Source organism: Crinia signifera, chromosome 9 (genome assembly GCF_055691185.1).
Source record: "Crinia signifera chromosome 9, ASM5569118v1, whole genome shotgun sequence".
Taxonomy (NCBI): Eukaryota; Metazoa; Chordata; class Amphibia; order Anura; family Myobatrachidae; genus Crinia; species Crinia signifera.
The window spans coordinates 72,401,096-72,424,954 of NC_139225.1; the positions used below are offsets into that span (position 1 = coordinate 72,401,096).

Sequence of the window (23,859 nt, forward strand, 5' to 3'; positions counted from 1 at the left end):
TAATGCCTTCCCTGTTGGCTATACCGGGTATAGTTTGAGCATTGATATCTCGTATTCCTTGCAAAAGTCAATCTCGGTAGTTAAACCAACACACCACTGGCGTATCTGTCCAATTTTGAAGGTACATAGAATGATACAGGCCAACCAATTCTCAGAGGGTTATAGAGCTTGTATGGCCCATGAGAAGTTAAGCGCCTGTACAGGAGGGGGACTCAGTCCTTCACCAGTCGCTTGCCACAATCTGCGCACTTCCCCAAGTGCACCAAATTGGCCTTTTTCACTAGGCGATCACCCAGTCCTCAGCACTAGGCACACTGCAAGTTTATATGCGGCCTTAGGGAGACAGTATCTACTGGGCCCGCACTCTCAAGCCAGTTGTCGGGGGTCCGCCCTGGTATAATGCTGTGTTTAAGAGGGGGAACTTGGTGTTACTTCCTTCACTGCCCTTTCAACAATCCCCAGCAATAGTCCACGTCTCACACCCGGGACCTTACTGGACACCGTTCGAACGTCTCACAGGTTATACAGGCGATCAAGGGGCTGTGAGGGCAAAGTACCTTTAGTCTGTAAACCGCTTGGGCTTGCAGGTTCCACTGTCCGTCTGGGTCTTTGCTGCGAGTGATCTGGCTCTCTCACTGCCTAGACTCACTCTACCGTCGCTAGCCCCCTCTCGTCCGGTGCTCTCACCGCCGCCACGTGACATGCCAGTGGAGTCTCCTGCCGATGACGACAAGCGGATCCCGGCGGTGCAACTCAGAACAGAGGTCCCGGCAACCGGTCTCTCTGTGCGGCAGTTCCCTCAATGGCTCAGGGTAGTCCCGCTCTCTTATCCTCCGACTAGCACTGGATATACAACCCGCTCAGAGCACAGGCACACTGGGGGACCGTCAAGCATCCATACCGGCCAGGGTGAGGGATTCGCGTGGTTAACTCGGAGCCATGCCGGAGCTCCGACTCACGTGACGTCGCTGCCGTGGTTACGCCCCCCACGCTTTTGAATTCTTACCGTGCTCTAATCTTAGCTTTGTAATAGAACTACCGTATATACTTGAGTATAAATTGACCCGAATATAAGCCGAGGTACCTAAGTTTACCACAAAAAACTTGTAAAACGTATTGACTCGAGTATAAGCTTAGGGTGGGAAATGCAGCAGTAACTGGTAAACCTCATACACATAATGCTAACGCAACACTTGCTGTAACTGTGCGTACACGCAGCATGCATATTAAGAGCCCTAACACAGGCTGCTCTATGCATCCTCTGCATGTTACATGATTTATTTAACCCCTTCACGACATTGCCTTTTAAGGTAATTTTTTTTTTTTTTTTCCTCCTTGCGTTCAAATAAGCGTAACTTTTTTAATTTTCCGGCTATATAGACACATGAGGGCTTTTTTTTTGCGGGACAAGTTGTACTTTGTAATGGTATCATTTACTATACCGTATAATATTCTGGGGAATCAGGAAATAATTCAATGTGGGGTAAAAAAAAAAAAAAACGCCATTGCACAATTTTGCGCTGGTTACGGTTTTTTTGGAGTTCATAGTTCGTTTAAAATGATGGGTTATCTTTATTCTATGGGTCGTTACGATTCTGGTGATACCAAACTTATATAGTTTTCGTTATGTTTTACCACTAAAAAAAAAAATCGCAACTTTTACGGTTTTTCTAATTTGCGTTGCGTCGCCATGTTTTGCGGCTTATAACTTTTTTATTTTTCCACCTACGGACCTGGGTGAGGGCTCATTTTTTGCGGGCTGAAGTGTACTTTTTAATTAATACCATTATGGGATATGGGCGACTTTCTGATCTCTTTTAGTTATTTTTTTTTGGGTACGTGATGCGACCAAAAAACGTAGTTTTGGCGTTGGGGATTATTTTCCGTTTACGCCTTTAACCGTGCGGGATAACTAATGTTATATTTTAATAGATCGGACTTTTAGGAACGCGGCGATACCAAATATGTTTATTTTTTTTATTTTTTATTTATTTTTAATGGGGAAAGGGGGGTGATTTGAACTTTTAATATTTTTTTATTTTTTTTTTTTTTTTTAAACTTTTTTTTTTTTTTTTGTACTTTTACTACAAGGCCCCCTAGTGTACTTGACCACTAGGGGGCGCGATCGCCTGTACTAGGTTCAGCCATAGAGCTCTATGGCTGAACGTAGTGATTTTATGCACTTCCTATTACATCCTGCCTGAGGCAGGATGTAATAGGTATGCATACACGGCCAGCACAGGGGTCTACATTAGACCCCTGGCTACCATGGCAACCGATCGGCACCCTCCGATCTCGCTGCGGGGGGCCCCGATCGGCGCCGGAGGGGGGCGCCCCCCCGATCAGCTATTTAAGCACTGCGGGCGCTTTGCCCGCGGTGCTTAAAGGGTTAAACGGCCACGATCGGCGAACTCGCCGCTCGTGGCCGTGAGAGCAGGGACCTGGCTGTAATATACAGCCATTACCTGCTCTCTTTCAAGCCAGCTCACTCTGTGAGCTGGCTTGATTCCCCCGCAACCGACATATGACGTATATATACGTCATATGTCGTGAAGGGGTTAATTAATGTGCTCATAACCAGACAGACCTTTTTTTATGTGAAAAAATACCTCTGTACTCTGCTGCTGTATGTTAGCAGGCACGTGTCTCTTCCCCCCCTTACACTGAGCTGCTGCTGTGGTGTGCCACCTACTAGAAGCTAATATTGTCCCCCCTTCTCCCAGCTAATATTGTCCCTAGTCCTCCCCTGGTGAGCTGGCTTCCCCAGCGCTTTGTCTGCCCCCTCCTCAGACATGCTGGCTGCCTGTCACTCTCTGGGCAGGCTAGATATTACAGACAGCCGCAAGAGATCCAATGGGAGCCAGGGGAGGGGAGGCGGCAGCCAAGTGACCTGAGCCGCACAAGATCCAATGGGAGCCAGGGGAGGGGAGATGCCAGTCTAGTGACCTGAGCCGCGCTAGGTAACAGACAGCCGCCAGACCCAATGGGAGGCTCAGCACCTCCCTCCCCTGGAGCCGGGTCTCGCGGCTGTCTGTTACCTAGTGCGGCTCAGTAACATGGAGACAGCAAGCCAACCAACTGCAGGGGATGTTAACTCTTCCGGCACTGAGCTTCCGGCAGCCAGGGAAGCGACGGTCATCACACGCTGGGCAGTGTCAGGTCTTAGATTTCATATACGCTGAGCCTCCTGCTGGACACAGGGGATTGCCGCTGTGCAGCGCTGGGGTGATAACAGGTAACACACTACTGCCCCAGACCCAAACTCGAGAATAAGCCGAGTAGGGCTTTTCAGACAAAAAAAAAGGGCTGAAAAACTTGGCTTATACTCTAGTATATACAGTACCTTGGTTATTGGGTAACTGATAACTTGTTCATGTATCTTGTCCTTCAGATTAATGTTCTTCACAAGCCACCTTATGACCATCCAAAGGATTTGAAGGCCAGTGATGGAAGACTAAGGGTGGGATATGTGAGCTCAGATTTTGGAAATCATCCTACCTCTCACCTGATGCAGTCAATACCAGGCATGCATAATCCTGATAAATTTGAGGTAAGAAATAGTGTGTATATATATATATATATATATATATATATATATATATATATATATATATATATATATATATATATATATATATATATATATATATATATATATATATATATATATATATATATATATATATATATATATATATATGTTGTGTTTGGATGTTGCAGTTGTGTAGACTCTGTAACAGTAGTGGCTTCTTTACTTTTAATTAAGTAAACGACTAGCACAAGAAATATCTCCTAAGCAATTCCAGTACAGACCGTGTTTTGCATTTTTCCATAGGTTTTCTGTTATGCTCTTAGTCCCGATGATGGTACAAACTTCCGTGTGAAAGTGATGGCTGAAGCAAACCACTTTGTTGATTTGTCCCAGGTGAGAACTTTTTTTTTTTTTCCACAGTCCTAAAATTTTCATATATGGGGACACTGGAAACATTGAGGTATGAAGTGATGTTATAGGACATGGAGAGCTCACAAAATTAGTTTGCACCTGTAAGCCTGCCAGAAACTTTAGGGTTTAAATCCAGCTGGAGTTTTTTTTACTTTTGTGTCTGTAGAGTTTATTATTTTGGCAGCATCTCTCAGGAAGGCATTGGGGCAGGAACCACAGTGGTAATGGAGAGGGGTTGTGCAGTCTCTTCACTTCATCCTACCTCCCAGGTTGCCTCTGCAGCCAACACTAAACCACCAGGGAAGCTTTTCTGAACTGGTCGCTGTTTAATTATGGTGGCTATTCCCTGAGGTCCGCCAGAAGGTTGGAGGTTAGACTTCCCTGATAGCACTCCCATGTTTCTTGTATGGAATCCTCAGTGTTGCGTGACAAGTTGATATTTTAGTCAAGGCTGTCAAATTTGCTTTACTTATTAGGGCTTTTGATGCTGCTGCATCCACAACTATGCCACTTTTGAAACTTTTTAGATCTCTTATCCGAAGTTTACTCCATTCCCATCGATACTTTTTTTTTTTTTTTTTGTCTCCGAGCACATAGACTTTTTACCCACTGCTATGTGAGGACAGGTTTAAGTCTGTGTCCTCCACTGGTGGCCTAACAGTTTGTAAATCCACTACTCTTCCTAATCTGTGTATGACTTTCCCTAAGGGTCCCACTGATGGAAAATTGGAGATTCTCGTCAAATCCATTTACACCAATGTGGGTGCAGCCATACATACCATCCCAGCATCTGCTTGACTTGTTAAAGTAATGAATCGCTGAGCCAACTCCCTAGAGGAAGGTCTCCGCTCTAGCACCCTCCATTTGTATTTCTCAACTGTGGATCTCATTTTGAGGCTGGGGCCTATCTTCACAAAGCCGCTAGTGATTCCAGTCTCCTTTCTTACAAGATACCTACATCGGTGGTGAATTCTCAGTGAGACCTTTGACTCCTAAATGAAGGGAGGATTTCAAATCCAACAAGGCCCTGGAGGCTCTTCCTTTCTTAAGCTGTGTACACACGGTGCGATTTGGTCGCTGAGCGATTTTGGCTTAAAATTGCTCAGCAATATATTGCTCAGTGTACTGGCAATATGTCTCAGCAATATATCGTGCAGCAATATATTGCTCAGTATACTGTTTTCATCAGCGACCAGCGATTTTTGGCTGAAAATTGCAAGCTATTCTGTCTACCTTAATTTGGTTAGAAATCGCTGGTGCACAATGCACTAGCAATTTTAAGACCTAATTGGAGGTGCATGCTCCTGCGACCAGCAACCATGAAGGGCTGGCTATGGGAGCGTGCTCCCAGCGATTTATTTCCCACAGCAAATGAAGTCACTGACCATATGGTCGCTCAGCGACCATATTGCCAGCGATATGTGCTGAAATCAACCCTGTGTGTACACAGCTTTAGGGACATACCTTTTTCAGGCCCAAGCTGGGCATGATTATTGCTTAAGTGACAGCATCAAAGAGTAGGTTCCTGCATTTTGTGGCTCCTAATTCACTGAATGCCTGAACAAAAAGCTAAAGGACACACCACATTTGAATGGGGGTGGGTTTTTTGCATTTCCGGCTTTCCTTCCAGGAGGGCATTGTGTGTTTGGAATGCGTGCTGTTCTCTCTCCTCCTTCTCCCAGTCCTTAGGCATTGTGGTTTTATGGTTGGTCCTGCGCACTGGTCTGGTGACCGGCCCCGGATTGCTTGACAAATGGTTTTTCTGATGGTAGTGCTGCGCTTTGCTCCTTAGTGTGTGGTGTGTGTGTGTGATAATGAATGGTGTTTACTGGATGGTTAAAAAGATTTTACAATTCATATATCATGTGCAGATGTTGAAAACACATGCAGAATATTGAGATGCTGTACAGTACTGTGGGTGAGCAGTGATAGCTGTTAGGTCCAGAGTTCCTTGGGAAGCGTGGTGGCGACCAATGTTGGTCAGGCTCACCCGCGGGTGGGTCAGGTAGCGGCATCCCACTGGCCTGTGCCCTGGGTGTCCTAGATATCCCTGGTTCGGTGGTGGGTAGTGGTAAGTTGCCTTGCAGTGCATGGGCTTGCTTTGCAGTCAGAGAAGGGGATGGTGTTGTTCCTCTAAACCTGGGGTAGCCAACTCCAGTCCTCGAGAGCTACAGACAGTTAATATTTACCAGATCTCCTCACAGAATCACAAGTGAAGTAATTAGCTCCACCTGTGGATCTTTGAAAATGTTTCAGCTAGTAATGAGTACACCTTTGCAGCAGCTAGGTTGTCTGGAAAATGTGAACTGCTGGTACCTCTCGAGGACCGTAGTTGGCTATCACTGCTCTAAACGCTGTTGTGGTGAGCGGCCGTCTTTGTGGGTTCACACACAGTGCACCCACAGATCAGCAGTAACCAGAAGGGACATCCCCGGCATCCACGCAACCCCACTGTGAAAACCACCGACACAGCAGAAGAACAGCGCCGCAAGGAAGACTGAGAAAGCTGCGTGCACGCGCCCAGACATGCTAGAAGCAGAGAAGCCTCCGGAAGGATCGAGGGTAGGTGAGTATTGACAGGTCCATACGTGGGAAACTACGGGCGGCTGATCGCAATCAAAAGCATCACCCACCCGCGACCCCCGCCAGACACGCCACGCTAACGGTACCTGTGGCGGACAATTACGGAGGGGGCAGGACACCATCCTCCGACGAGATAAAACCCACCCGCGGGGAGGCAGCATATGGCGAGCCCAGACCAGCCATACACACCACCCTGTCCAACCACAGCAACCCAGTGCGGGTATTGACTGAAGGACACCCCAGATGGCCGCTCACAACAACAGCGTTTGGAGGAACAACACCATCCCCTTCTCTGACTGCAGCCCTACCTGCGAAGCAAGCCCGGGCACTGCAAGGCAACTTAAGAACTTTGCCACTACCCACCACTGAACCAGGGATATCTAGGACACCCAGGGCACAGGCCAGCGGGATGCCGCTACCTAACCCACCCGCGGGTGAGCCTGACCAACATTGGTCGCCACCACGCTCCCCAAGGAACTCTGGACATAACAGCTATCACTGCTCACCCACAGTATTGTACAGTCCTTAGGCATGTTCATATAACTAGCTGCTTGTACTGGGGTTAGGGGTGGTATAGAGCAGTGGTTAGGGAACTCGGCCCTCATTACCCCACACAGTGCATGTTTTGCTGGTAACCCAGCAGGTGCACAGGTGTACTAATTACTCAGTCACATTATAAGGTCTGCAGGTGGAGTTAATTATTTCACTTGTGATTCTGTGAGGAGACCTGCAAAACATGCACTGCGTGGGGTAATGAAGACAGAGTTCCCTGACCACTGGTATAGAGGATGAGGAGCCTGTGCAGTTTGGTGCCTAGGACTACTGCTTCAACTATACCCAATGTTATTAGTGTCCCCCATGGACTTCAAGAAACAGGTAAGACACACAAATCCCCTGTTCTGCACATTTATTTAGATACTGCTCTTGAAACCAACCCCTTTTTTTTTTTCAGTCCATGGTTATTCCATTTAAATTGGGACATTTTGGTTCTGACTTTAAGGGGAACGGGTATTGTGCTGATGAACAGTCTGCAATAATTATTATAAACTTTATCTAATATTGAGCAATATTGAGGTTTTTGGTATATTTATGGGTCCAAGAAATAATAGCCCACCAAACCGCATCTAGGGGACTTTGTCTCTGGTGGGAACAAAAAAAAAGCCCTGGGGCAGCACACTAATGAAGTGTTAGTGAGTTATGAAGCAAAAGTGAGGGGTTAAAAGGTGTTCACATGTGAAGTGTTAAAAATGTCAGTGTAATATTGGTAGAAAAATTATTTAATAGTGTTAAATTGCAAAATATATATTAGTATGCCACCGCAAGGCAGCCCAGCCATACCTACCTAAAGGTGCGACGAACCCCAGAATCCTCACTAAAACTGATGCATTGTACCAATTTTTTGGTCTTTCTTTTTTTGTATATTTTTGTAATGCCTTAAACACTACCACTCCTGGCGCTTTGAGTAGCTAATGTAGGCCATAAATATGGGACTTTAAAAAGCCAATATGCTTCCTGTTGCAAGTAATTAATGGGTTTTGGCTGGGCAAACCCCACAAAGAAAAGAAAAAGGAAAGAATGGGTAATGATTACTGCGCCTGGGAAGGTGAATTAAAATGAATAACAGTAGTAAAAAATATACTGTATATGTCCGTATTAATGATATATTCATATTAAAGGAATTGTATATTCTCACAAAATTAAACCAGTATGTGATCCTTCAATGTATAATTTATTGTTTTAATGGTATCGGAATTGGTCATACATTTCCATAAAATATGCAAGCACTTAATCCATATTCACTAATTTAAAATAATATCAAAGATCTAACAAATATAAAATACGAATTTTTTTTTTTTTTTTAAACATTAGATTTTTATTGTGAAATTTTTCATGAGAAAAACATAACAAAGGGGGTACAGAAAGGAAAGCATAACAAAGGGGGGTACAGAAAGGAAAGAAGGAGGGGGGGGGGGACGAAAGAAAATACTAAATTTACATTTCGATATTGTCTCAAGACAGATCAGAAGGTTACTCTATAATTACAGTCTGCATCTTCACAACTGTAAAACATTGTATAGCAAACAATTATCTACTGGGAACATAGTATAGGTAAATCCGGAGGGCTGCTATGAATAGTCGAGCGGCATATCTTTTCATTATAAAGAGACCGAGCCATTTCATAACTATTGAGTTTGGGGAAGAAGAATGCTTGGCATCGGCAGTCTTATACGTAATGGCTGTATACCTTATTTCGGATAGTCTCTATGGACGGTATGTCCTAAAATATATCTGTCTGCCACTGATAATAGCATTGGCAAAATATGGAGTAGCGCGAAGACCGGGTCAGGGGGAGTGAGCTGGCCTAATATTGAACTCCTTAACTGAAACACTTTTCCCCAGAGATGCCACACCCAAAATATGTGGAAGATATGTGGAAATGTTACCACATTTCCTCCAACAAGAATTAGAGGACGATGGCCAAATTCTATGCAGCCTGGCTGGGGTGAAGTAAGCCCTATGAATAAGCTGGAAATACATTTCAGAACAGTTTATACACCGAGATATCTTGAAGCATGACTTACAATTTGTAGAGAGTATATAGGAGTACCACCACAAAAGGCCACCTTTATGTGAAGGAGAGCTCGCCCTAGTTTGGAGAAATACTGGGAAGGCTGGATTTTTAGTAGATGTGGTTAGGTGTGATTGTAGCCAACTCCGAATCTGGAGATATATGAAGTAGTCACGCTTGGGAATGTTAAACTTGTTCTGTAGATAATTAAAGGGTACAAGATTATCGCCGACATACAAATCCCCCACTATATTTATCCCCTGATTAATCCACCTATCTAATGGTACATTAGGGATTAAAGATCTTAAGGTTTGAAGCGATAAAAAGGGAGCCGGTAGGGCTACATTTTTTTAAGGGTGCCGTCATTTTATACCGGGCATCTAGTGTCGCTTTAACGGATTTGCAGAGGGCTGAGGTTTCCTTCCTTACAGCAGGTGAAAGCCATAACAGGTCTGCGATAGGTATAGGATGGGAATAAATACTTTCCAAAATTACCCACATTTTTGGGTCCCTAAGATCAAACCTCTAGCCTGGTTCAGTACACAAGAGGTGTAGTAAGATTCAATATCCGGGAAGGCAAATCCCCCCTCAACTTTAGACCGAATTAATGTCTTCTTTGCAATTCTGGGTTTAGGCCCTTTCCAGATATACTTGGTCAGAAGGTGGTTACATTTGTTAAACAGGGTTTTGGGAGGAGATCTTAGGATAGAGCGAAATAGGTACATCAACCATTTTGGCTGCAATCACTCTACCAAGCCACGATACATTGGCATCATCCATTCTCCAGTCAGCTCCGCAAAGGCCCTCAAAAAGGGGTTATAATTGCACTCAAAAGGATATTTTTCTGGTGACAAGTTAATTCCTAAGTATCTCAAAGAGCGGGTTTTCCATTAGAATTTCTTTAAGCTCAGTCCATGAGAGTAACTAAATACTCAGCTAATTGATGGGGAAAATGTATGCGTGCTTCCAATGTGGTTGCACAAGGATTTTAAGTTTGATAGTGTGCTGGCTAACAGAAAGGTATCATTGGTGGAAATAAGTAGGCAATAAACAGTTCCTTCTGTGTGGAAAGTATAATACCCATTTTTCTATCATACCAATGGTGGTCACTGGGACAGTAGGGTGTGGGTGGAGCTTCAGCTACAGGCACCAAGGAGATTGACAATCTTTGAGTACAGCCCAGGCTCCTCCTCCACGCCCTTACAGGCTTCAGTTTTTTTTCTTGGTGCCTCAAGGCACAGGTATCCAGAGACCGGGGTCTGTGCCCTGTCAGTTATTTTTCGTGTTTTATTTTTAACTAGGAGACAGATTGCATATTGCAGCGCTGCTCCCCTGTGGTTGGCAGCGGCACGCTGACTTTTACAGCCAGACCCGCCGCTCTCCTCACGACACACACAGGACGCCGTGCTCCGGCCACAAGTAAACTGGTCCTCCCTCGGCCTCTTGATGGAATGGGGGTTCGCTGTTCGCGGCGCAGGACAGACTGCTAGTGGTAAAGTCACTGGGCCCTGGTGGAGGCCGGGTAACCCTGGCAATGGCACCCAGTTGTTTCTACGTACCCACTAGAACACCAGGGTGCTGTACTGTGGAGCACCATTTTGGTGCAGGGCACTGTTGGTTCCAGGAGAGGTGGGGCTTGATCCACAGCTCCTTGCCTCCACTCTCAGAGCAGGTCCCGTCACAGTTTCCCACCTGAGCTATACTTCTCCCTGCCCCTGCAGTGCCCAGAAGCGCCATTTGCATGGGACATCACTGATGGGAGAAGCCAGGATTCCTGCTCCTTTACACCTTTTTATAGGACCAGATTTTTCAACAGTCCTCTGCACCATACTAAATTAGTGTTGGTCATAGAGTAGTGTGTTTGTTTTCTCTCCTCTCTACCTGCTTCTTTTCTGTATTAAAGGGTTGTAGTATTATACAGTTTCACTGTATACTAAGTCCTGTACTGTAATTGACAATTACAGGCTCCTTATCACATTAGTTTGTGTTTGGGTGTTCTGTGAGGTAAAATGTCACAGAAAAATCCCAAAGTTAAACATTCTAGGGAAGCTCCTAGGCTGCATGCTTACACATGCACTAAATGTAAAGAGAATTATTCCTCTGAACAGGGCAATGCTGATCTGTGACTGCTGCTCTGTACAGGACTCCCCTGAGAACAGACCCTCTGGTCCAGTTACAGTGGAGCCAAGTTGGGCATCTTCTCTTTCATCTGCTATAAAGGAGTTAGCCTCACAGTTGTCTGCAGCCAGGGGGTCTGCACAGCCTGTACAGACACAGCCTGAAGTTAGTACAGAGCCTGTCTGGGTGCAGGGGTTATCCACCTCAGTACAGGGTTTAGTTTAAGTGTCTACTTCGTTACAGTCCATGTTGAAGGCTCCACTGCCTAAACGTAGGGCACATGCTCCTTTTAGTGACTCATCAGTCGGATTCTGATGACACGCAGGATGAGGTTGACGCAGACGAACCTGATAAGGAGGAGAGGATGACCCAGACCAGGGTAGACTCTAAGGCTGTTAGGATGTCTCTTAAAATACAGGACACCCAGTCCTCATTACCTGACACTCTCCTTTTTAAAAAGAAGAAAAAGGAGTTGGCCATTTTCCCTTCCAATACAGACTTGGAGAATGTATTGTCAGAAGCGTGGCAAAACCCAAACAAAAAGTTTCTGGTATCGAAACGTCTCTTTTCCTTCTTTCCATTTGCTCAGGCAGAAATGGGAGACGCCGCCACAAGTAGACGCTCAAGTAGCTCGCTTAGTTAAAGCAACCACTCTGCCTATTCCCACAGTGGCTTCTCTTAAAGACCCCACTAATAGAAAATTGTACACGGTCTTAAAGCAGTGTTCACCAATGCAGGAGTCTCAGGCAGACCAGCAATGGCCTCTGCATGGGTGGCCAAGGCAATTGGCTCATGGGCAGACGATTTACAGGAACAGATTACATCTGGTACTCGTCGCTCAGAGTTGCTGTCGGCAGTGGATTTAATAAGGGAAGCCGCCACATATTTAGAGGCTGCGTTAGATGCTACAGCTCTATCATCTAAGATATCAGACCTTGGAGGCTTTGCCATTTACTAGTAATGTCCTCTTTGGCCCAGAGTTGGATAAAATTGTGGCTACAGTAGCCACTTCCAAAACAGCTTTCTTGCCTTCCACTCCCCAAAGGCTCGGTCTCAGTCCTTTCGAAGAGCTTGGGGACAGCCCTCAGCAAGGGTTCAACCTTTCTCTAAGCGAGTTTCAGCCTCCAAGACTAAGCAGTCCTGGGCAGGCCGCTGTCAGGCCCCTAAACAGGCTGATAAGCCCTCCGCATGAAAAAGGGGTGGTCCACCAGATCTCTCAGGTGGGCAGTTGCCTGTTGTTTGCCGAGGTATGGTGTGCCACAACCACCGACAGGTGGGTGAACACCATAATATCTCAGGGATACTCCGTTTCCTTTGAGGGCCACCCTCCAGCTCGGTTCTTCACAACAAGCACCCCTCGAGAGCCGGACAAGGCCACAGCACTTGCCAGCTCCATACACGCCCTGCTATTTTACAGACCTTCTTGAGATGTCACTGTAGCCTCCTTGGCGACTACCAGCTCGTCCGGAGTTGTTGTCACACGGACCGTGTCTACACCCGGATCTACACAAACTAGCATTGACGACGTGGCTCTTGAGACGGAGATTCTGAGCAAAAGGGTTCTCTTTGCCAGTTATCAAAATAATGATGGCAGCAAGGAAACTGCCTCCTCCCGAGTGTATTACGGAGTTTGTAGTGCTTTTTTCAATTTATTTGCTGAACGAAATCTGACGCCTCCAGAGTTTCACTTATCCAGGATCTTGGCCTTTTTACAGACAGGCCTGGACTTAGGCCTAAAATTATCTTCACTCAAAGTTCAAGTTTCGGCCCGTTCAATTATTTTTCAAAGACGGCTTGCGAAACAGATGGCTATCCAAGCATTCATGCAGGGTGTTCTACACATCCAGCCTCCTTTTTACACCACCAATTCAACTTTCAGATCTGACCTTGGTTTTATCAGCGCTCCAGCACCCACCCTTTGAACCACTAGAGTCAGTGGATCTCAGATGGCTAACGTGGAAGACTGTCTTTTTATTAGCTATTGCCTCAGGTCGGATACTCGCCGACCTATCATCCTTGTCCCATGTTTCACCATATTTGGTCTTTTACCCAGACAGAGCAGTTTTGCGGACTTGAAGGGAGTTCCTACCAAAAGTTGTTTCCAGGTTTCATATAAATCAGGACATTGTTGTTCCTGTGTTTTCTCTGTTAGAAAATTCCCATAAAAGGGACAGCTTTGGGACGTCCCAGTGACCACCATTGGTATGATGGAAAAAAAATAGATTTTGGTCCTACCTGTAAAATCCTTTTTTCTGAATCCATGGAGAACACTGGGCGCCCACCCTCAACTTTTATCCTTCCTTCTGGTTGCATGGTTTCCTTTCCTTTTCTCTTCCTGCTCCTTTTCGGCTAGCTGTTGAACAAACTGAAGCCTGTAGGGGCGTGGAGGAGGAGGAGTCTGGGCTTCACATTTAAAAATTGTCAATCTCCTTGGTGCCTGTAGCTGAAGCTCCACCCACACCCCACTGTCCCAGTGTCCACCATGGATTCAGAAAAAGGTAGGACCAAAATCCAGTTATTATACTCACAGCGCTTTCTGTAAGTGTCAGTCTCCCAAAAAGGGGCCGTATGAGCTGGCAGGTGGTATTGTTAGGCAAATTTCCGTACAACAAGTGTGGCTGTACCTCTCAGAGTGGGGGTATCAGCGTTCTGGCCACGTGGGAGATTCCAGTGATAGGCTGGTCTGTGGCGCAAGGAGGTGTGGGTGTCAACGCATGTCGTCCTATCTAACAGGGGACTTTTGAAAGACCAAGAAGCTACTGCGCATGCACCGGTCCCACGGCTGGGAGCAACAGGGATCATATTTGACTAAGTAGTAACTCGACCATTGCAATATATTGTTTAACTTATCATATGTTTGCACTGAAACAAAATGGTCAATCCCTACAGCTTTGGCTTTTTTATGTAGAAGAGGGCAATGCTAGCGCAATAACAAAGCATAGCTGTATATTGCATTGCATTGTATTCCATTTAAGTGTGTAATTTGCTGAACATGGGTCTGCTTTTCTAGATTCCTTGTAATGGGAAAGCAGCAGATCGCATACATCAGGATGGAGTCCACATTTTGGTTAATATGAATGGCTACACCAAAGGAGCACGAAATGAACTGTTTGCACTTAAAGCAGCTCCCATCCAGGTATGTGAACGTATTTCTTGTATGTTTTAACGCTAAAAGGGTGATTTTTGCTATTTTTTTTTTTTTTTGGCACTGCAGCTGACCTAGTCTAAAATACTAGTTCGAGTGCCCAAACTTTCATTTTAATGACTGAACTATGGCATTTGAAAACCTTTCTTTTTGTACCTCCGGAGACTGCGAGAAGGAATGTCACCGCAGTGGCTAACAAGTGTCTAAATCAGTGGTAGCCAACTCCAGTCCTCGAGAGCTACCAACAGTTCACATTCTCCAGACCACCTAACTGCTGCACAGGTGCACTCATTACTAGCTGACACATTTTCAAAGATCCACAGGTGGAGCTAATTACTTCACTCGTGATTCTGTGAGGAGATCTGGAAAACATGCACTGTTGGTAGCTCTCGAGGACAGGACTTGGCTACCCCAGGTCTAAATGGATTAACAATTTAATTACTTCATTTTGTACAACCTAATGTTAGCCACAGTGGGAAATTGTCCGCTAAGTGTAAAAAAAAATATTACCATACATTATTGATTTTAGTACTAAATAATGTTTGTTATAACTGTACACTGAGGGGGGGTATGCAATCCTCTGCTGCTATTTCCGATGGGGAAATAGCCGCGTGGCCCTATTCAATTCTGTCTTTACCGACAGCATTGAAGAGGCAATCGTGGCAGACTGAGCCCGACTTTAAAAGCTGTAGGGCTCGTTCCGATTGTCAGGATCCCGGCTGTATATCAAAAATCCGCACCTGTTTATGCGAACACACCCCCTTTTTCACTGATCGACAGGCAGGACATTGAATCCCGCCTGCCGATTTTGCTTTCGGGCAAACCGCAAACGGGCCAGGATCACGGCTGTTGGGAGGGACCCACAGCTGGACATGCATACCCCCCTGAATGTTTTCTGAAACCATTTATTTTTCACAATAAACTTGTTTGTATTAAGACATGAAGTGGAAACATACAGTATGCTCCTTGCAACACTGCTGTGCTCATATTCTCTGTACAGTTGTTACCTGAGCACTTCCTGATGTCCCTATAATCAACACTTTTCCCTACCCCGATCTAGTTACATTACATAGTTGTATGAAGGCTGGCAATAGTCGGGGAGAAATATGCTAATAACCATGCTATTATAACCATTACAGTAACAACAAACAAGTCTTTGAAACTTTCCATCACATTTAATGTAATTGTACTGATAACAACTACAGGCTCTTTTCTTCTTGCTCTGCTATCTGTACACTTTTCCAATATTTTAAGCACTACTTAATGCTCCTTCAACCAAGGCATCCTGTATGGGAAAACTGGAATCTACAGAGTTTAATTTCTTCTTCTACTAAGGGGGTCTCTAGTCACAGATCTCCACAGGTTGACAAACCAGAGCTCTCTGATGCCCACAGGAGAGTTTAGTCTCTGTCTGAGATGATTGTCCTGGTCGCTTTCTTTTCTTCTTTTCTGTGGTGTTTGCTCAGTACGACATTTGGATTCCCAGCAGTAGAGAGACCTAGAAAGGTGCTCTTCTGATTTTAGAGGTAAATTTACTAAAATGGGAGTACTGTTGAAGATGGGATGTTGCCTATAGCAACCAATCAGCTTCCGTCCTATTATCTGTATTATATCAAGATATATGAGCTTGGCAGTTCAGCACATTACACAAAGGGAATCTTGAAATCTAAAAGTCCGGTTGCAGTTCTATTGTTAATGTGATTTATTGTGTTTAACAAGTTGCTGCATGCCCTATCTTCTTGTAGGCTATGTGGCTGGGGTACCCTGGAACAAGTGGTGCTCCATTTATGGATTATATCATCACTGACAAAGAGACATCGCCAATTGAGGTTGCTGAGCAGTACTCTGAGAAAATGGCATATATGCCCAACACATTCTTCATTGGTGATCATGCCAACATGTTTCCTCATCTAAAGGTACTAGGATTAAGATGATCCTAAAATGTTAAATTACTTGTGTTAGTGATGCTATTGCTTCTGCTGTATTTGTCTTTAGAAAAGAAAAATGCTGCCTTACACCTGAGTTTTGTATGTAATTGATTAACCATCATACATTTATTGTAAGGCTGTTCATAGTATAGAACAGATATCAGCAAAAAAGGTCTCATTATTCATTAGGCAGTGGGTCAATCCCTTAATTTAAATCACTTTCCTAATTTAATGCAAGTCTAAAAACAAAGCTACAGATGAGTTCTTGTACATCATTGCTGCAGTGGTGCCAAGCCGCCACTTTCGGCAGGAAAGGTCCCACGAAATTATGTAGTGGCCGGTGTATTTTTATTTTTTATATTTTTCCTTTGCAACTCTGTATACAAAGTGGTACAATGCTGCAGCTTTTTACCCATGTTCAGTTGTGCTGTGATATGCCTACACAGTCACATGATGTTTGGGACTTTGTAGTGGTCACTGAGTAATTTAAATTAGATTCTAAAAGATGGGGTAATTATGGGTGGTGTTCAGTGTTTGCTGATATTTCCTGACGGGAAATATTGGCACTCAACTAGTCAATGCTGCTATTAACAACAGCATTGAAGGAGGTCAGATCTGACTCTCTTTAAAGTCTGATCTGTTTTGACGGAAATGGCCACGGAATGTCCATTTCACAGACTTTCCGACACTCAACGGCTGGAAGATTGAATCTGGCTGTCGAGTTACTGATGGATCAAACTTAAAAAATGGCCCAGGATTCTGACGGTCAGGACATTACAACAGTCGGAATCCCATATTGAATACCCCCTTATATTAGAATTGAGCACTATTGTATTGGGGTGTTTTTTTTTTGTGACTTTGGGAGATAAAACAAAATATGGAGATAAGTAAATAGCTCTGTTTTTTTGTCTTTTAGCTGTAGATAGAGGTGAGGACATGATATATATACAGTACTTGCACACACATAAATAGCCCACCACACGCACACACAGCTCACCAGTAAGACATACATGCATACATACATACATACATACAATATCACACATACTGCACACCACACACACACACATTGTTTGGTTGTACTGCGCTCAGCTCCTAAGTGTACTATATGGTGTTGTAAATATATTTGTAGGTATAATGTTCGGTGTCACTTGGTGTTAAAGAATCAATGAGATGCGTGTAAGTGAAAAGATGGACTATATTTAATGAAAACACACTAAATATCCTGGTTCTCAGACAAAAACCTATGTGTTTTAAGTAAAATTCTTGTCCAAAACCACAAATGTTGCTGGTGATGGGGGAAAGAATAGGTTCCTGGGGAATTGGGACATGGTGTGGTGTTCCCAACTTGGGGTATTGGGTGTAGGGAAGAAAGTCAATGGGTGAAAGCGGTAGGGCACTGGGGTCTGTTAACCGCAGGCAGTCACATATGGGCCCACACACAGGGTGGTGGTGCAGGGGGCTGGTATCCTCTCCCCCCACAGTGCACCTCTGACCTGTGTAATGTCCGGGTATGTGGGTCCTTGTACGTCCCGCAATGTCCTGGTCTTTTTGCTCCATCCGCAGCTTGGTCAGCGTGAGAGCTGCACAACGAGCTCTGCTCTACAGTGTGGTGTGACGCAGCTTCCGGGTATCGGCACCGTGACCTGGCGTCACGATCAGCTGATGAACTATAGGCTCAACTCCCGGCCGGGAGGAGACTGATGTTGGCGCTGGTGTGTTGGATGTTCAAATACTGAATTGTCTCCCTTAATTTTTACTTAATACACACATGTTTTTGGCTGAGAACCAGGATATTTAGTGTGTTTTTGTTAAATATAGTCCATCTTTTCACTTACACCCATCTCATTGATTCTTTAACACCCAAGTGACACCGAACAATATACCTACAAATATATTTACAACACCATATAGTACGCTTAGGAGCTGAGCGCAGTACAACCAAACCCATTGAACTTGTTTATACCAGGCCGGTCACCTGTTTATTACTGCAGCTAGCCCCAACCAACAGTATCCCAGTGCGCTGCTCCCCATACCTCCCCCTGACACACACACACACACACACACACACACAAATAACCTACCACACACAGACCTCTTTCCTAATAAAATGAATGAAAATCAATCAACAGCTACAGCCCCAAACATCCCCTCCCTGCCAGGACCCCGGAGACACACTGACATATGCATTGCGGCAGTTGTTCCTGAAGGCTCCGGTGCGATGCGCTGCAGCTCCCTTTACACTCAGACAGCGTTCAGCTCTGTCTGCCCCTGCGTAGGAGCTCTGAGGCCGGCCTGTCTCTGCTGCCACCTCTGATCTGTTGCCGGGGTCATGTGACCCCTTAGTTACAGCCCTGTTGAAACTCATCTTTGAAAGCTGGCCGGGAACTCAAAGCAGTGGCTGCAATGTTACTATCATGCTGGGTATTTCCACCCCCACCCCTCCCCAGTAGTATACATACATACATACATACATACATACCCAGCATGATGACAACATTGCAGTCACTGCTGTGAGGTCCCAGCCAGTGATCAAACAATCTAGAGCAGCAGGGAGGGGGCAGCACTGCAGCGCGCAGTACTCACTTTCCTCACGAGACCAGTATCCATTCCTCGTGTGCTTGTCTGCCTGGCACCCTGCAAGATCCCTCCCTGGAACATAAAGTGCGCGCACTGATTGGGGCGGTACGTGTATCAGGGGGACGCAAGCATGTTTTAGAAATGAGTCCCTGGTGTTCAATAATGGGTAAAATACACACTACAGCGCGTATTTGCGCGAACCCTGTTTATGATCAATGTAGCAGGCAGAACCAGTACTTCCAATCATAACATATGTGGACAAACAGAAGTGAATCCTGACTCTCACCAAATACCAGAACCTAAGGATGACATACTGTATATATACAATTTATTTAAAAAAAAAAAATCTAAATTTCTCAATAAGAAACTTTCGGCTTGGGGGCACCATGAAGAAGATTCTGATACTCTAGGGTGCCGTGATTCAAAAAAGTTAGGGAACCACTGTGTAGAGTGATAGTTGCTTAAGATATTCGAGAAAGTCAACAAGGGGATGGGAGCATGTGACGGGTGTGGAGGCTGATTGAGCTGCTGTACAAGTAGGAAATGAACAACAACAAAAATGAAAGTCATTGGATTGATTGGCGTGCAGGAGATGCACAGATGTGTTTAAAGCAATAGAGAGCTCCAGGAGACGCATGGAGAAGTAACACTTGGATGTAAGTGGATTGACTTTCTTTTTGTGAAGATGAATCTTAAGTCTAGATTGAAGATGAAGGGAGGTAATAAAGGATTTTACACCAGCTTATTAGGGTAGCATTAACTGTTGCAGAGTTAAAATGGTATGATGAACATATTTAAGGATCTATATCTTGCATGTTGCTTAGATCTAAGAAATAGCGTTTGTATATGTCCAGTCCTTATGCTCATTTTGCTTTATTCTGGGTAGATGGTCAAATAAAAGTATACGTATTCTCTACAGATCTAAGTATGTGTTTTTATTGCTATTAAATTAATTCTGTTTTCTGCAGAAAAAAGCAGTGATTGATTTCAAGTCCAACGGCCATATCTATGACAACAGAATAGTCCTTAATGGGATAGAGCTGAAAGCCTTTTTAGAGACTCTTCCGGATGTAAAAATTGTAAAGGTAAGAATGTTATGAAAACACATCTTGATTTATGTATGTTGTTACATATAGTATTAAGCATGACCTATGCTTGTAACAAATGTTCTTCGTTATGTGTGGATGCTCCCTTCTTTTGTTTTCTCCACCCTTTGGGTTTCTTTAGTGTAGTTATTATACATAGATTTGGGGAACTCTAGAAAACCTGTATGGAGGCTCAGCCATGCATGTACAAATGCCTAAACTAGGCAACTAATGCAAAGTAAGGCACAAAATAGTGCCCTTTGGTGTTGGGCATGATTTTTTTTCCAAGCTGTTCTACAGCAAATCCTTTATTTCATTTTATTATATTTTTTTAGTAATTATTTTGCTTGCTTGGTGTACTGCAGAAGTTGAAATTAGTACCCCAGATTGGGTACTTGAATGCCATATGCCATTCTCGTGCGTTTGGTATTAGTGGCCCCTTGGATATTTCCATTGAGGCCAGACCATTTTTCCCTTAGGCCTTGCCTCCACCTTGTTCCTTACGGGCAGATTTATTAAGCTCGGTGAAGTGATAAAGTGTCTGGTTTTTATCACCGGCCAATCCGCTCCTAACTGAAGTTATAGGCTTGGTTTGAAAAATGACAGGTAGGAGCTGATTGGCCGGTGATAAAAAAACTGACACTTTATCACTTAACCAAGCTTAATAAATCTACCCCTCAGTGTCTGGCCTTGACTGGTTGGCTGTTGTCAGCCCTCCTGAAGGCATTGGTTTAATCAGATTTGGTTAACCATACGAATGAGTGTTTATAATCCAGTTTAGACTAGGAGTTATCACGCGGAATGCAGAGCCTACTTTGCCTGGTGTACTCGCCAGCTCCTGAAGCAAAACATTTTTCGGGTTTCAAATAACTATCCTAGCACTACTGGCTGTCCAGCTTTTGTGTCTTTGGAATCTGCATATCAATTGACTTACATGAAAGACTATTTCTTTTGTCCATTTATTCAGATTGTTGGTTCTCAGAGTTGAGTGCAGTGAGAAATTGCTTTGATTTACTCAAAGGTATAGAGGAGGAGTTACAGAATAGTAATATAATTGCCTGCACTTGTTTTGTGTCCACACTGTGCAATTTGCACTATCGATTTAGACTATACAGGCAAAATCGTATAGTGCAAATCGCACTGGACTATGCAGCACCGTATCCCAATTCAATCCCTACGTGTGACCCCATGGCATGAGAATCAAATGTAGAAATACTATGCAACACAATCCATTTGTACTGTCTCTGAAAAAGGGACACGCTGTTCAGTGCAGTATTCCCTCCCTGCTAGCCGAAGCCGGGTCCCAACGGATGCTGATATCTAATCAATATTAGCGCCCACCACATTGGGCCGCTTGGACACACTTTTATTGATTATTCTCAATACTCCTTGGGGCTTCTAGTAAGGTGCAGATGTCATATTTTCCAAGTCAATGGAAAGATAGATTTATACATTTGATTTTCTCTTTGAAACTATAACTATGAAAAAAACCCTTTTTCTCTTGCAGATGAAAGGTCCGGAGAGCGCAGATAGCGCTGATAGTAACTCTGCTCTGAACATGCCAGTTATTCCAATGAATACCATTGCTGAAGCCATCATTGAAATGATTAATCGAGGACAAATCCAGATAACAATTAATGGGTTTAATATCAGCAATGGGCTAGCAACAACACAGGTGTGTTTATAAACTTGTATTCCTGGTATATAAATGTAGCACACTTATTAAGAAAAAATCCCTTTTTGTGTGTGTATTGCTAAGGTCCCAATCCACTAGTGCTATTTAACCACTTTACAACAGATTCCAAGCTCCTAGAATGAGTTACTGGATGTAAAATGCCCATGTCGCATTCATTTTCCTCTGTCTCCGATCCGAGGTGCGTTCTGTAGCAGCACAGGTCTTACAGGCTTCCATGAATATTTATTGCAACCCGTAGCCATGTATAGGATCGTATACTATACATTCTAGGCGAAAAAGACTGTATATGATGTATCAAATTAAATATTGCCGCCCAGCAGCTGCCAGGTGAGTTAGCAAGGGTGCCGGACGGGGTCCCGACAGTCTGGATCCCGACAGGCATTTATCCGACGTCGGTATCCCGACTGTCAAAACACTGACAGCCGGGTTCTCAGCGGCCGGGTTCTCAGCGGCCGTGTGCTATTTTCCCTCGTGGGGCTCCACGACCCCCATAGAGGGAGAATAGAATAGGTGGCTCGCGTAGCAAGCGCAGAGAGCCTGCAAGGGGCTTTGTTGTGCTCGCCATGCTGTCTGGGTCCGGCCAGTCGGGATCCCGACGTCGTGCTAATGACTGTCGGGATACCGACTGTTGGAGCCCTGTACCACACCCGTTGGCGAGGTGCATGTGGATGGGGGCTTTACAGTATCATTATTTCTTTTCAAACTTAGCACAACTGGTATACCTATTTTTATTTTTCCCTCCAGATAAATAATAAAGCTGCCACAGGTGAAGAGGTTCCTCGTACGATCATTGTAACCACAAGATCACAGTATGGCTTACCAGAAGATGCTGTAGTGTACTGCAACTTCAACCAATTGTACAAAATTGACCCTCCAACTTTGCAGATGTGGGCAAATGTAAGTACTAACATTTTGCCTTAAATTTGTTCATATTTGGCCTAGATTATTTGACTCTCTATAGACTAGGTAACCAGACACTGTCCTAGTGTCTGGTTACATGTCCCCTACCTCACCTCATGATGTTTGGTGGCTGGGATCCGAGTGCCAGTTCTTTCTGTTTCTGATCACGGTTTCTGGGGATACTGCATTTAGTGTGTGTTTTTTAAATGCTTTTCACATTTCCTGCATTACTGTGTATGTAATTCTTGGGGTGTATGCTGTATTTTCATACATTGTATTACAAGTAACTGTTTACCTGAACAGTAGCTACTGTGGTGGGCTAACAGTGCGGTACCTTAAGTACTTATTTCTTATAGATAGTTCAATAGTTTGTGTCCTTTGCCGCTGCAGAGGATTCTGGTTCTGCTAAGCCAGAATGTGTTACCTCCCTTTCCATGGCCATGCATGAACTGGCTTCCAAATTAGCTGCATCTAGACTGCCCCCTGTTGCGTCATATCCAAACCCTCCGCCTTCACCAAAAGAACCTGCTTGGGATCGGTTTATCCAGATCAAGATTTAGTGCAGGTCTCTACCTTCCTGTAACAATCCCTCCACTACAGAAAGTGTATGTCCTTAGTTTCTGCATCCATGCCAGTTTTGCATTCTAAAGACTTGCAATCTGATGTTATTTCTGAAGCAGAACAGGACCTTTCAGAGTCCGACTCTGAAGTGCCCCAACTGGCTGATCACATGTCACTGGCCAGAGTGCAGGCTGTAAGTAATGTGCTTCATGTTACTGAAGCAGACCCTCAACCCAATCACCGGTCCCTCTCTTTAACAGTAAGAAAAAGGACCTGTCTTGTATTTCCACCTTCCCCACAACTGGAGACGCTGTTTAGGAAAACCTGGACACATCCCTATAAAAAGTTGGTCTCGAAGCCAGACAGGAAGTTCTGGCCTATTCTGAACCTTTACACGCTAAATTATTATTTATTTATAAACCGTTTCTTCTATAGCGCACACATATTCTGCAGTGCTTTACAGAGAATATTCAAACATTCACATCAGTCCTGCAATCTATATTCCCTACCACATGTACACGCACACAGACATTCTAGGGTTAATTTTGTTAGAAGCCAATTAACATACCAGTATATATTTGGATTGTGGGAGGAATCCAGAGCACCAACCAGGCAAGTATGGGGAAAATATACAAACTCCCCACAGTTAGGGGCCATGGTGGGAATCTATCCCATGACCTCAGTGCTGTGAGGCAGTAATGCTAACCATTACACCATCTGTACTGCTAAACAAAGTTCCTGCAAGTACCGA

General features: G+C 44.4%; 1 protein-coding gene across 4 annotated transcripts in view; it reads left to right on the plus strand.

The window, feature by feature from the left end:
- OGT (O-linked N-acetylglucosamine (GlcNAc) transferase) overlaps positions 1 to 23,859 on the plus strand; it is a 75,612-nt gene that overhangs the window by 43,417 nt on the left and 8,336 nt on the right. For all 4 annotated transcript variants that reach the window (XM_083159222.1, XM_083159223.1, XM_083159221.1 and 1 more), the window contains 7 exons: positions 3,392 to 3,550; positions 3,836 to 3,925; positions 14,224 to 14,349; positions 16,104 to 16,274; positions 19,835 to 19,951; positions 21,459 to 21,626; positions 22,392 to 22,544. In XM_083159222.1, coding sequence (XP_083015348.1) covers positions 3,392 to 3,550; positions 3,836 to 3,925; positions 14,224 to 14,349; positions 16,104 to 16,274; positions 19,835 to 19,951; positions 21,459 to 21,626; positions 22,392 to 22,544 — 984 coding nt within the window. The remainder of the gene's footprint in view (positions 1 to 3,391; positions 3,551 to 3,835; positions 3,926 to 14,223; positions 14,350 to 16,103; positions 16,275 to 19,834; positions 19,952 to 21,458; positions 21,627 to 22,391; positions 22,545 to 23,859) is intronic.